General features: G+C 45.7%; 1 protein-coding gene across 1 annotated transcript in view; it reads left to right on the forward strand.

Moving 5' to 3' along the window:
- LOC134575215 (oocyte zinc finger protein XlCOF7.1-like) overlaps positions 1 to 13,688 on the forward strand; it is a 30,709-nt gene extending 17,021 nt beyond the window's left edge. Inside the window, exon 4 of the mRNA XM_063434469.1 lies at positions 12,222 to 13,688. Coding sequence (XP_063290539.1) covers positions 12,222 to 13,624 — 1,403 coding nt within the window. The 3' untranslated portion in view covers positions 13,625 to 13,688. The remainder of the gene's footprint in view (positions 1 to 12,221) is intronic.
- Positions 13,689 to 15,876: the final 2,188 nt, after the last annotated feature.

A 15,876-nucleotide genomic window follows, 5' to 3' on the forward strand; every position in this document is an offset into this window, starting at 1 on the left:
TGAATACCCTGGGATGTCTACTTTTTCAAATGGTATACCATGATGGGGGTTGTGGCAGAAGCAGCCACCAGAGACTCTTATTTACAATGTAGTTGTCCTTAGCTCTATATGTCCATGCATATAATGTATGTTGTACCAGCATGTTAATGTAATCGTTCCCGAGCCCGATATACTTACCCGGTTCGGGAACCGATTAAAAGTACCGAATGCCAGACCACCCTGCTGTGGTCGTGTGTCTCCTGTTAAGAAAGAAACAATGTTGCACATATCGTTATTGGGTCCGTGGGTGGCCGCCGTTCGCCTAATCTCCACGTGGCGGCGGCCATCTTAACTGCCGAACAGCGGTGTTTGGTCGTCGAGCGTCTGGAACTAAAATCGGACGCTCGACTACCCAGACACCGCTCAGACCTCCAGGATCGCCAAACCGTATGATTCAAACTGCCGAACGGCCCGCCGTTCGGTAGTTTGCATTCCCCAGTCTAGGGGATTCATCCGACCAAAAGATTGGGGTCGGATGGCTGAGCTGTTCGGCACTTTCTATTCAGTGAAGTAGACCGACTACAGGGCCAGAATCTATGGAGCTGTTTTCGGCTACTGTGTCCCTGCAGTCGGTCAAATCTTTAAATGTCTGTAACTCCCGAACCCCTGGTCTGATCTGGGTGAAATTTGAATATGTTACTCACCCAGAGCAGACCTACCAGGGGACCCCTCATTTATCATCGTGCCCCCCGTATTTAGGGGACATTCAGAAACTGGGGAAAACTCGGTTCCCACTAATTAATTTACCTGCTAATCTAAGGGGAGGAGAGGGAGGGGAGGTGATTGTAAGGTGATTGGTTGTTTTGAGTTACATCCCTTGCATGGGAAAAAGCCATAAAAGAAATTGTGTGAATAAAGCTGACAGTTGACCTCCAAGCTATGTGTCGTCTAGTTCTTGGAGGGAAGGGATTGTGACTACGCTACCCGTTTGATACCTGTCTTGGATTGCTGTTCCTGTCTACCAGCGGAGCTACCTTGGATCATACCTCTACTCCGCTACAATTGGTGGCAAGCGACGGGATCGTACTACACAGCAAGAGGCATTCAGCAGGAATTAAAAAGGACTGAATGGAAACAGATTATACCCTCTTGAAACGGGACACGCTAAAAGAGTTACTGGAAGCGAGAGGGAGGATAGCAAGCAACAAAACAAAGGCTATCCTAATCGCAGAACTCATGGAAGGAGACAGAGTCGCAGCTGCTGCAGCACCTCCAAGGGAGGGGGAAGAAACTGAGTTTACCAGAGAATATAGGGCCAGGATGGCTCTATTCTCACCAGCCATGGCAGCGCAGAAAGCAGACCAGGTGTACAACGATGTACAGGCCCTCTTTATGCAGCGATCAACGCAGGGAAGCGCAACATCGGCCCCCACCCCGCCAGCGAAAGCTAAAATACCGTACCAGGTATTCAAAGCATTTAATGATACCGAGGGGGACATTGATGGCTATTTACAGAACTTTGAACTTTTGTGCCAGCTGCATGCCATTAGCACGGAAGAACAAGTACGAGTGCTAGCGGGTAACCTATCCGGCCGCGCAGCAGATGCCTACCGAGCTATGCCGGCAGAGGATATCCGAGACTATCAGAAGGTAAAACAAACCTTGCTCGCACGGTATGCCATTACACCTGAAGCATACCGAACACAGTTCCGGAACTTACCCAAATCAGGAAAAGACTCACATGCAGAATTTGCACACCGCCTACAACGGGCAGCTAACGGGTGGCTGGAGGCAGCCAAAGCCGTCACGGCCCAAGAGATCCAGCAGTTGATGATGCTGGAACAGTTCTACGAACGTTTGTCCCCAGAGCTACAGATCTGGGTAAGAGACCGTAAGCCCCGTACTCTGCATGAGGCCGCTCAACTAGCAGATGAGCATCAGGACTCCCGGCGGGAACAGCTTTTATCCAGTAGAGTGCAATCCACGCCAGCTGTTCCCCGGCTTACCACAGTAAACTCGCCCCGACCAGGGGGGACCTACCAGTCCCAACCCCCCCGGTACAACAACCGGGCATCTATCCGGTGCCATGCATGTAACCAGATGGGTCACATGCAACGAGACTGTCCCCAAAACCGGGCCAGACCGGCCTGGACCCCTCAACGACCACCAACCACCCCCCGAGCCGCAGTACACTGCTATCAGGGCAGGACCTGGGCTCAACCTTTCACCTCTACCCAAATAGAAGAACCCTTGGGCACCCTCCATGAGGTAAACCCGGTCCAGGCGGCATCAGACAACCGCCAGGGCCACCGGCAAGTGGTCCATGTGGAGGGCAAGCGGCTGGAGGGGTTAAGAGATTCTGGGGCCACCATCACTCTGGTACGGAACCATTTAGTGGCCCCGAACCATCTCACTGGAGACTGTATTGCAGTTCGAGTGGCAGGGGGAGCTATCTACAAGGTACCCACTGCTAAACTACATTTGGACTGGGGAGCGGGGGCAGGACAAATTGAAGTGGGGATGATGCAGGATCTACCTGCCGATGTGATTTTGGGGAACGATTTGGGGGAGCTAACTTCCGCTTTTGTTACCCGGCCTCCTCCACAGGAAGCTTACCCGGTCGTCACCCGTCAACAGGCTCGCACCACGGCACCCCACCTTGACTCTGAGGCTCAGGTAAGCACGAACCCCCCTGATCACACTGTATTACCCTGGGCTGCCCCATTAGAATTTGGTAGCGAGGTCGCCCTGGACCCGTCCCTACAAGTTTACAAGGACAGGATAGATAAAAACCAGACTGGCAGAGAGGGGGAGAGATATGCTTGGGATAAGGGGTTATTATACCGGTATGCAGAAAAGGTAGTAGCCGGGTCAATTCCTGTACCCATTGAACAGTTAATTGTGCCTCGAAAGTATCGACAAGAGTTAATGCGGATAGCCCACGACATTTCCATGTCCGGACACCTAGGGATCAGCCGAACCAAACATCGGCTGCTACAGAACTTCTTCTGGCCGGGGATATCACAGGATATTAAGCAGTACTGTAATACCTGTGATACCTGTCAGAGAGTGGGAAAACGGGGGGACCGATACAAGGCCAAACTACACACCCTGCCCATCATTGAAGAACCCTTTAGCCGGGTAGCGGTAGACATTATCGGACCGCTGAGACAAAAAAGCCCGTCTGGCAAGAAATACATATTGACCGTGGTAGACTATGCCACTAGATACCCCGAAGCAGTAGCCCTGACGAATGTACACGCAGAGACCATAGTAGACGCCCTCATGCGTATATTTACCCGTATGGGGATCCCCCGGGAGATCATTTCGGATCAGGGTACCCAATTCACGGCCGAGGTCACGCAACAGCTTTGGAAAGTATGCGGGGTCCGAGCTATCCTTAATTCCCCATACCACCCCCAGTCCAATGGCCTCTGCGAACGGTTTAATGGGACCTTAAAACAAATGATCCGCACGTTCGTAGCCACCCAGAAGAACTGGGAGCGGTTCTTACCCCATCTCCTGTTCGCCTACCGAGAGGTGCCCCAAGAGTCCACTGGGTTCTCTCCCTTCGAACTGTTGTTCGGAAGGAGGGTAAGGGGACCCCTAGACCTAATAAGGGAACACTGGGAGGGGGGAACGACCATTGACGGCACCCCTATCGTACCCTATGTGTTGGAGTTTCGGAACCGCCTGGAGGAATTGACCCGGGCTGTGCGCAACAACCTCCAGGCGGCCCAGACACGCCAGCGCCAATGGTATGATAAGGGAGCCAGGGACCGCAGCTTTCAGGTCGGCCAGAAAGTACTAGTCCTACGCCCCGTCCCTACTGACAAGCTGCAGGCTTCCTGGCGGGGCCCATTCAAGGTGGTAGAGCAGGTCTGCGATACCACCTATATAATCGGCCCCTGCGCCGGGACCGGGGACAGACGCATGTTCCATGTGAACATGCTGAAGCCCTACCACGAGCGCACAGAGGAAGTATCCGCCATCTGCGCCTCGGCTGCAGAGGACACCGATAACCTACCCCTCCCTGACATGCTGGCCCGAGGAACGCTACAAGAGGATCTCGCAGCCGTACAACTAGGAGACCGCTTGAATCCCCAGGAAAAAGCTCAGGCCCAAAGTCTAATTAGGGAAAAAGGAGCCACTTTTTCCAACCTCCCGGGATATACCCCGTTAGCTACCCATCGGGTAGAAACCCTAGATCCGATCCCACTCCGTCAACCGCCCTACCGCATTCCCGAAGCAGTGAGGGGAAACATGTACAAGGAACTGAAGGAAATGTTGCAGTTAGGGGTAATTGAGCCTTCGGATAGCCCCTGGGCATCCCCCGTAGTACTCGTGCCGAAGCGGGATGGAACTACCCGCTTCTGTGTAGATTACCGAAGGCTCAACGATAAAACCATATCCGATGCCTATCCCATGCCCCGGATAGACGAGCTATTAGACAAAATGGCTAAGGGGAAATACTTAACCACAATTGATCTTTGTAAAGGATATTGGCAAATTCCTCTAGCCGAGGACGCTATTCCCAAGTCGGCCTTCGTCACCCCATTTGGCCTGTACCAATTCCGGGTCATGCCATTTGGGATGAAGAACGCCCCGGCCACCTTCCAGAGGATGGTGGACCGACTATTGGACGGGTTTCAGGAGTACGCTTGCGCCTATCTAGACGACATAGCCATCTTTAGTTACTCCTGGGCCGATCATCTAGACCATATCGGAGCAGTACTAGACCGCATCCGGGAAGCCGGACTGACCCTCAAGCCCAGTAAATGCCATATAGGGATGGCCGAGGTCCAATACCTCGGACACCGAGTAGGCAGCGGCCACCAAAAACCCGAACCAGCCAAAATAGAGGCCGTAGCTAAATGGCCAACCCCCCGCACTAAAACCCAGGTACTAGCCTTTTTGGGGACGGCAGGATATTACCGAAAGTTTGTACCTAACTACAGCGCCCTAGCCAAGCCCCTTACCGACTTAACCCGCAAGAACCTTCCCAAATTAGTAGTATGGGCCCCAGAGTGTGAACAGGCCTTCCAACTCCTAAAAAATGCCCTTGTTAATGCCCCTGTGTTGGCTGCTCCCGATCCGACTAAACGCTTTCTCGTCCATACAGACGCTTCAATGTTCGGATTGGGAGCAGTACTGAGCCAGATCGGAGCCGATGGCGGTGAACACCCAGTAGCTTACCTCAGCCGAAAACTTTTACCCAGAGAAGTAAGCTACGCCGCCATCGAAAAGGAATGCCTTGCCGTGGTGTGGGCCCTCAAGAAACTACAGCCCTATTTGTATGGACAAACATTCTCCCTGCTCACAGATCACAACCCGTTGGTCTGGCTGAACCGGGTGTCAGGAGACAATGCCAGACTGCTGCGCTGGAGCTTAGCGCTTCAGCCCTTTGATTTCAATATCCAATATCGCCCGGGGAAGCTCAATGGAAATGCTGACGGGTTATCCCGACAAACGGAACTAGACAAGTGATCTGTGGGTACTCCTCCAGACATCCCCAAGCCGATCCGTTGGGATCAGACTGTGTATGCTGGCTTGGTTCTGGGGGAGCATTGTGGCAGAAGCAGCCACCAGAGACTCTTATTTACAATGTAGTTGTCCTTAGCTCTATATGTCCATGCATATAATGTATGTTGTACCAGCATGTTAATGTAATCGGTTCCCGAGCCCGATATACTTACCCGGTTCGGGAACCGATTAAAAGTACCGAATGCCAGACCACCCTGCTGTGGTCGTGTGTCTCCTGTTAAGAAAGCAAACAAAATAAGCAAACAATGTTGCACATATCGTTATTGGGTCCGTGGGTGGCCGCCGTTCGCCTAATCTCCACGTGGCGGCGGCCATCTTAACTGCCGAACAGCGGTGTTTGGTCGTCGAGCGTCTGGAACTAAAATCGGACGCTCGACTACCCAGACACCGCTCAGACCTCCAGGATCGCCAAACCGTATGATTCAAACTGCTGAACGGCCCGCCGTTCGGTAGTTTGCATTCCCCAGTCTAGGGGATTCATCCGACCAAAAGATTGGGGTCGGATGGCTGAGCTGTTCGGCACTTTCTATTCAGTGAAGTAGACCGACTACAGGGCCAGAATCTATGGAGCTGTTTTCGGCTACTGTGTCCCTGCAGTCGGTCAAATCTTTAAATGTCTGTAACTCCCGAACCCCTGGTCTGATCTGGGTGAAATTTGAATATGTTACTCACCCAGAGCAGACCTACCAGGGGACCCCTCATTTATCATCGTACCCCCCGTATTTAGGGGACATTCAGAAACTGGGGAAAACTCGGTTCCCACTAATTAATTTACCTGCTAATCTAAGGGGAGGAGAGGGAGGGGAGGTGATTGTAAGGTGATTGGTTGGTTGTTTTGAGTTACCTCCCTTGCATGGGAAAAAGCCATAAAAGAAATTGTGTGAATAAAGCTGACAGTTGACCTCCAAGCTATGTGTCGTCTAGTTCTTGGAGGGAAGGGATTGTGACTACGCTACCCGTTTGATACCTGTCTTGGATTGCTGTTCCTGTCTACCAGCGGAGCTACCTTGGATCATACCTCTACTCCGCTACAGGGGTAATTTTCATTTCTGGGCTGCCATACGGTCTAAAAGGCAACCTAGGTCACTCAAACCAATCTGTCAAATTTCTATGCAGAAAATAAAATAATGGACAAGTCGTATATTTGACCCTGTAACTTTCCAAAACCCCATAAAACTTATACATGGGGGGTACTGTTTTACTCGTGAGACATTTCTGAATACAAATATGTATGTTTTATTGCAGGAAAACCGAATAGTATTCTGACATTAACAGTTAAATTGCCATGCTGAAATTGAAAAATAACAAGATTTCATAATTTTTTCAAGTTTTTTAGATTTTATTCATATAAAATGGAGTTCCATACATGAATGTTTGATATTAAATGAAAGCCCTGTTTCCCCTGAACAAAATGATATATAATAAGTGTGGGTGCACTTAGTATGAAAGAGGTAAATTATTGTTGAACAGACATATAGTAAAATTCTGTGGTTTGTTTACATTTTTTTTGGATCACAACTTGTACATTTGGCTGCGGTCTTAAGGGGTTAAACAGATTTACACTATTGTTGTTTTTTCTGTGTCTCTCCCTTCCATATGTTTACTACTATTGGGGAGGACGCAAATATGTGTACATCTTATATGGTATTATCACTGTACACACTTTGCACTTTGTTATATTTTGCACGTGTGGCACTTTCGAAATTTCGTCTTATTCTGAGGTTTTTTTATTGTATGAGTGTGTTTGGTGCAGCTTCTTTTTACAACATTCCTTGGTATTTATATTTTTACACTTATTACTAGCGCCTGTTTTTTACTTGTTTGTGGTGTACATATTTTATATTAAGAACTCTCCCCCTGCTCCCTCTGGTGGCATTGAATCTATTCATTTTCCGTTAGACGCATTGAAACACCAACGTTGAAGACTTTCAAGTATCGAGAATCTTCACAAGGCTGTGTGATTGATAGTCCACTAAAAGGACCTTTTTAACAAATATAAACATTGCTGTTTCTCATCAATAGCTGAGTTAGTGCTGCTCAGACCCTCTGACACCAGTGATAGGTGCAATTTAACCCCAGAAAGACACCGTTTAAGTTTGTTTGTTTTGTACTTCATGACACAAGCTATCATGACATTTTTTTGCAACTGTGTTTTCAACAGTAATTATAATATATACATTTTTGCAAAAGCATATATACATTGGCAGATTCAAATAGTATATGTCCTTTATTCAATATCTTAAAAACTAAAATAAATAGCAGTGTCCACTTTTTAACACTTTGACATTAATACGACTCGTCATTTCATTCTAACTACACCGGGGTTTAACGCTGTTAGGGCGCATTGATACATCCTAATGTTTCGGTGTGAGCAGGGTAATATCATTGCTCACACCAGGTAGTGCCAGATACCTGCTGATACCTGGGGCTCCCCTCTATCAGCTGTGGCCATTTATAGAGGTTCCAGATGGACAGATGAGCTACATGAGGTTCTGAAACTGAGTGGTGCATACATCTCTTTAAATAGGCACTTAAATGCCAATCCAGTCACTAAACCTCTCCTCACCTGAAATCCCTCTGTTAGCAAACTGCATCCTTAACCATGGTTTAAACACTCATTGGTATATATGTGTATGTGTATGTGTATATGTATGTGTGTGTATATATATATAATGTTTTTTATTATAATCTTCATATCTATATAACAAAACACATTTTCACTATTTATTCTATTCCTTCTATTTTTCACTTTCACACTAACTTCTCTCATTACTAAAATATCCCTATCCTTCTGCTCACCTGTCCCTGGTAACACCATCGTCATTACTTCCACCTTACTCCCCTCCCCTCTCTATTCATCTCATGCACTCTACGTATATCTTTCCAGTCTATCTCCACCAACTCCTCCCAAATCCTCTACATACATACCCTCCTACAAAACTTTCAAATCCTACTCCCACCTTCACTTCCTTTCTATCATTCTGCTCCTAGCAGCTGGTGATGTCTCTCCAAACCCAGGTCCCATCTCAGTAAACTCACCACATACTAACCCAAGGATCCACACTAATCTCATACCCATCTCATGTTTCTCTAAATCCTCCTTCAATACTGCCCTCTGGAACACACGCTCTGTTTCCAATATAACTAAATCCACTGCTGTCCATGACTTCTTCATCTCTCGTTCAATAGATTTACTAGCCTTAACAGAAACATGGCTCTGCCCCTCTGACACTGCTACCTCTGCATCTTTGTCCTTTGGTGGTCTTCAACTTACCCACAACCCAAGACACTCTGAATGTAAATGTGGTGATGTAGGGTTTCTCCTCTCACCTCACTGCTCCTTCAAACCTCTACCCACCCCCCCTTCCCTCTCTTTCCCATCATTTGAAATTCATTTGATTCGCCTTTTCAAACCCTTCTCTGCTAACATTGCTGTTATTTATCGCCCCCTTGGTTCCCCTCTTCTCTTTTCTTCCTTGACCACTCTGCTGCTTGGCTACCCTACTTCCTTCTCTTCTAATATTCCATCCCCAATTCTCGGAGACTTCAATATTCCCATTAACCCACATTTGACCTCAGCAGCCTCTAAACTACTTTCAATTACTTCCTCCCTTGGGCTATCGCAGTGGGCTAATTCTCCCACCCATGTAGCTGGCAATACCCTTAACCTAATCTTCTCTTATGCGTGTACAGTATCTAATATCTGCAACACTGATTTCCTCTCTCTGATCACCACCTCTTATCGTTTGCCCTCGAGTACTGCCTCACCCAACAACCTCAGCCTAACCCCCCTCAACTCAAGGAGGAACCTTAATTCTATTGATCTCCGTCAGCTGATATTGATTCACAACTGCTATCCACCCCTTCCCTCTCCTGTCCCTCACTGGCCATCTCCACATATAACACTACCCTCACCTCTGCCTTGAACACTGCAGCACCGCTCCAAACAAGCACCTCAAGGAGGACACGACCCCAACCGTGGCATACTAAATCAACACGCTACCTGCAAAGATGCTACCGTTGTGCTGAACGCTCTTGGAGGAAGTCTCGCAGCCAGGCAGAATTTATCCATTATAGATTCATATTGTGTTCATACTGTCAGTATAGTTATACTGGAAGACATTTTGTGTTAAGACAGAAATTAAAAGTGTATACTGTAAGTCACCATCAGAACAGAGGTGACTCCATTTTGTATTACAATGCAAAGACAGACACAATTTTTTCTCTGATTCTACTCACTCAAGCCTGAGTTAAGGATTGCGACATGAGATAAGACATGATGAGATAAGACAGCGGGGGGGTTGAATGCAACAACACAGAGACAAATATATATATATATATATATATATATATATATATATATATATATATAGTGTGGCAGGCTGGCCACCCGGGTCTTGGGTCATAAACAACAGAAACCGTTCTTTCTTCCAATACGAGGAAAGCTTTATTTAGCAAGCAGGCCCCAATTAAGCCACAGCAAAACATGAAAACCAAAATAAACACCTTCTCCACACTGGAGACCAACTAACATAGAGTACCCTTTCTATGCTACTGGGCAGCTAAGCTGACCCCAGTAGTTTAACAAAATGAAAATAAAAGCTTGCAAAATCCCTTTTTGTTCCCACACAGTTTCAGCAGTTTCTTTGACTCACAGTCTCTCTGTCTCGGCCCCAGCTCTTCACAGGAGAGACTGATTTCCCTCTGCATAGGGTTTATGTAGCTCCCTAATTGATGGACTAGAGCAGTGGTAGTCAACCTTTTTCTACCTACCGCCCACTAATGCATCTTTTTGGTTGAAAAAATGTCCTTACCGCCCACCAGTTTTCGCGCAAGTGCGGAAAATGTACGTACATTTATCTTTTTATTTCTACTTTATGCATGTTTATAATGTTTTTAACTTTATAAAGTTTTTAATGAGAAAACAATAAAGTAAATTGAAATTACCTTTACTAGTGATTAATGAGATCCTTGAGGTTGATGCTGCAAGACTAAATATTTTATATCTGGTTCGATTTTCGTAAGGAACAAACGAAGGTCTCCTCTTTCGGTGATATTCAGACGATTTCTCTGTTTGCACATAATATGATTTCACATCTGTGCGTCAGCTCCCCTCTTGTCCCTCCTCAATTCCCCTCCCCACCTTTTTTTTCCCCTTTTTTTAACCTTCCTTATAGAAATGCCCAGTAGGAAGGCTGAGCTAGGTATCCCACTATAACAAACTGGCACACATACATACAGACACACATACAGACAGACAGACAGGCACACATACAGACACACACACACACACACACACACACACACACACGACACATACATACAGACAGGCACACATACATACAGACACACACACAAGACATACATACAAAGACACATACACACATACAGACAGACACAAGAAACATATACATACAAAGACAAGACACACATACATACACACATATATACAGACATACACACACGACACATACAAAGACACACATACATACAGAAAGATACAGACAGACACACACAAGACATACATACAAAGACACATACACACACACAAGTCATACATAGAAAGACAAGACACACATATATACAGACACACACACACATACATAAGACACACATACAGACACACACAAGACATACATACAAAGACACATACACAAACAAACATTATATTTAAGTCACCCTCCTTTTTCCTACCTTTAAGGTGCAGGAAGGTGACTTTCCCTGGGGTCCAGTGGTGGCTCAGGTGGATGGGAGTCAGAGTTCCCACTCTGACTCCCTCCTCCTCCTTCCTCCCGCGCGGGCTCTCAGTATGCTGGGAGGAGTGACCGGGGAATCACTTCCTCCCAGCAGAGATGATGTCATCACAGGGGGCCTGGTCGGGCTGTTAAAGTGCCCAGCGCTGACCGGGCTCCCTCACAATCCACATTCATCGGGTGGCCCTGACAGCATGGGCCACCCGATGGACCCCTCCATATGCGGCCCCGGCGGTTTTCCGCCGGGGCCGCAAGTGGTGATGGCTTGCACCCGCCCGCCCGCTCACCCAATCTGTAAAAAAAATTGAAAATCCCTACCGCCCACCTGGAATCCTGAAACGCCCACTAATGGGCGGTAGGGACCAGGTTGACAACCCATGGACTAGAGCAACCTGATTTTTACCCCCCTCTATTCACGGAACACTGAAAGTTCACTCACACTGCCACAATAGATAAACACACAATATCCACATATAACTTACTAATATTATATAATTAGTACTAAGTTAATAATATAGAATTTTCATGGATATAATATCAATGAAGAAATGTCACATTATTTACTAACGTTAGTGGAATATGTGTAATAGACATGTATAAATAATATTACTACAGTTTCACACAACACTAACATAACACTAAGTAATTAATTTTATTTAAAAAAAAACAAAGTTCCATTGTAAGGAAGGGTGAAATGACACCAAAACCAAACGCTCTGTCTGGAAAAATGAAAGAAAAGCCTTTGAAAAGTGACATGTCTTTGACGAATAGGTAACCATAAAAGATAACCAAGATGACGTCACACATGGCCTATGGCTCACATCACTAGAATTCAAAGTACTAAACAAATTGGGCAAATTGTTTATCAGGACCTGTAGACGTTTTCCTTTTTTTACGATGTTAGTTAAGAAAATGTTCTAATTTTGAGTATTTTCTTTCCAATAGATGGTTCCATGAACAAAAATGAAACTGGTGAATATGACCCTTCAGTTTCTTCTCCAGTTTGTATAACAGAAGATAATAAAATCAGCTGTGTGGCCGTCACTACCACATGCAGTAAATCTCTGAGTCCTGAAACAGAATCTGAGGAAGAAAATTTCAGAGGCATTAATACATCCATCGAAAATATACAGTCTGAATATCCACCTACTCATATTAAGGAGGAATCAGGCACTTGTGAGGCAGGGAACCTCCCAGGCACAGACATTTATACACCCACAGAAGATGCAGAGATAGAATATCCATCTACTCCTATTAAGGAGGAATCAGACTCATGGGAAGAAACAAATTTTGCTGAAGCTGCCATTTATCCTGTCAAGGGAGATCTACGTACGGACTATACATCAAAGTGTGAATCAGAATCAAATGAAAAACTAATTCCTATAAGCACCGATATTCATCTACGCACAGATCATACACAGACAGAACATCCGCCTGACCTTATTAAGGAAGAATCAGACTCTTGTCATTCCAGCACTCTTACAAGCACCGAGATTTCTAAACCCATAGGTGATAAACAGATGGACTATACATCAAATTATGAATCGACTTCAGATAAACAAAGAAATCTCAGAGAGAGAGACATTTATACACCTACAGATCATACACTGACAGAATATCCATCTACGCATATTAAGGAGGAATTGGTCTCATATGAAAATGGAAATCTCACCATCTCGAACCTTCTTGCCCCAACTTGTCGAGCTGAAACACAAAACAAAGCAAATAGTAACTGTGTTGGTGGCGCTAATGTTTCATCTACCAATTCAGATCTTGTTAAACATCAGAGTGTTCACAAAGGAAATAACATGACCAGTACAGATTATATTGCACATGATTATTTTAAGGAGAAATCAATCGATTACATGTCAGAAATTAAGGAGCATGAGCGAATTCTCACAGAAGAGAAGCCATATTCATGTTCACAATGTGGGAAACGTTTCAAAGAACTTTCAAATCTTAAGAAACATCAGAAGACTCACACAGGAGAGAAGCTATTTTCTTGTTCTGAATGTGGGAAATGCTTAACTCGGATGTCAAATCTTAAGATACATCAGAGGACTCACACAGGAGAGAAACCATTTTCTTGCTCTGAATGTGGGAAATGCTTTAGTCAGATGTCACATCTTAAGATACATCAGAGGATTCACACAGGAGAGAAACCATATTCATGTTTAGAGTGTGGGAAATGCTTCACTGACCATTCAACTCTTAAGACTCATAAGAGGGTTCACACAGGAGAGAAACCATATTCATGTTCAGAATGTGGGAAGTGTTTTGCTTACCATTCAGCTCTTAAGGGTCATCAATGGATTCACACAAGAGAGAACACATTTTTATTTCTCTAAATGTGGGAATTATTTTAGTCTGTCAGTTCTTCATTTAAATGAAGTGATTCACACAAGAATTAAGTTTCTGCTCAGAACATTCATTTTTGTTGTTGTAAACCTTAGGTTTTTGAACGTTGGAGAATCACGCAGGATAGCCGTTTTTCAGGGCTTTTGACTTGTGAGAATTTAAAATTAATTTTAAATTCAAAGTTAAAATGACGGTACTTAAAAGATTTGCTTAATTTAGCTGTAATTTTATTACTCGGGTTTTAAATATGAAATTTTATAACATGACAGGAGGCTTCATATTTGCTTAAGTCTCTCTTTACTACTTTACAGCAGCACAGAAAAACAACCAATCAGAAAAAAGTTAAGTACTATAAAACTCCCCTCCCCACACATAATTTCCTCTTTCTTTGCTGCTCCACATCAGTACAGGTCAGAGTACCACTGCCTCCTGCTTTTAGTGGGTGGCTGTGAATGTTATCTTATGCCGACTTTAATTGTATTTTGATTTTAGGGGATTTGTTTTACTTTCCTCTCCCCTGTTTATTCCATTAATTCTACCTGTATTTTTTCCTACCTAAGTTTCCCTTAGGCCTGTCTAGCCGTTCTCTGGCTGACTTGATCTACCCTTGCAAACCCTTTATACTTTGCAGCACGGAGCTATGACTGTCTTTGATATATATACGGTCTGTCTGCTTTGCACTATTCTGTCACTGTTATTTGTATTTGCTTGCAAACATATGATGTTTCCCCCTTTTATTTATCTGGGCTCTGGGTGTTGTATAGTCGCGGAGCTTCTACCTTGCTGCCCCCTCCGACTTCCCGAACGCCGGGGCCGCAGAGTCTATCTCGGGCGGTCCCACATGCTCACCCCATGTTTTTTCCCCGTGGCCTCCTTGGAACTTGCGCTATTGCGCAAGATCCAGATGGCCGGAGCCCCCCCTCCCTTACCTCTTCTGTGTTATCGGCGCCATCGCACGGCGGCTGGCAATTGTGCTGCATCCAACAAGGGAGATTGTGGATGTTCGCTGCCCTCCCACAGTGTTTGCTCTACTGCAGTGGGGTAAGCAGCTCCCTGGTTTTCCCCACCCACCAGAGTTCCCTGTTATGCCCTTGTAGCTAACCTGTTACTAGGCTGATGCTCCTTCTGCATAATGTCCAGCATTGTGTCTCTGCATGGCTTAACCCCTTCCTTCCCTCTACATTAGCCTAGGATTCTTATGTGGGGTGGATTTTTATAACTCACCTTTGGGAGAAGGGTGGGATTTTAGTATCCCCTTCAACTGTTTAGTCCTTACATTCATTCAGGGTGATAGTGTGACGGAACGCTGGCACTCCGACTGAGTACCTCCGCCAATCGATGCGCCTAGTGCTCACTGAGGACTCCAAGCACTCCAACCGACACCATCAGCACTGCAGACCCCACTTGTAGCGAAGCAGCTGCGCCGGGGTCTCGCCATCTCCACCCACCCTGGATCCACGACCAGGATCCAGCTCCCAGTGGGTGAACCTCTCCTAAATCCGGAGATCGTAGCAGGAACAAATCAAGCTATTGCAAGAGCTTACTCTGGGGAGTAAGTGATTATAGCAATCCCCAGAGTGTAGGTATCCCTTCCTCCAAACATGAGCCAAGGCTTCAAGAAAGGTTCAAGATGATCTGATTTTAATGACCACACACTGGCTTTTATGCAAGTCCCCATGCAAGGGGACATCCCACAGGGTGGGACACAGTACAACCAATCCTTTACAGGCAAACCGTAAAACACACCCAGCACAAACATACAATCACTCCCCTCTGCCTGTGATATAATTACTGAACACAATGGGTTAATGTAATTTATCACAGGCAGGAAAAATACACTTTATGCAACATATTAATAACTTCCAAAATATACATATACACACAAACATAAAAATCACATATTCGAACTCAGCACACTTTAATTATAAACATGGTGAAAATTCAGCTAATTCCATCCAGGGGTTAAAAAGTTAGCTGGAGGTCCCTTTATGACCGACCGCAAGCACATTTTCCTGCCCAAAACAGTTCCATAGATTTGGGCTATGCGGTCGGTCAATTTCATGCAGAAAAACGACTAAGTCCCATTCGAACAAGCGTTCGAATCTTCGAACGGGACTTAGTCTCTGCGGCTGCAAAATCACTGTGGGAGAAGGTAAGGGTCAGCGGTGTTCGCGGAACTGTGTAGCCGATTTCAGTTCCATGGATTTGGCTACACATACCGCTGACCTCGTTCGAATGAACA

Source organism: Pelobates fuscus, chromosome 10, assembly GCF_036172605.1.
Source record: "Pelobates fuscus isolate aPelFus1 chromosome 10, aPelFus1.pri, whole genome shotgun sequence".
In the NCBI taxonomy this organism is placed as follows: domain Eukaryota; kingdom Metazoa; phylum Chordata; class Amphibia; order Anura; family Pelobatidae; genus Pelobates; species Pelobates fuscus.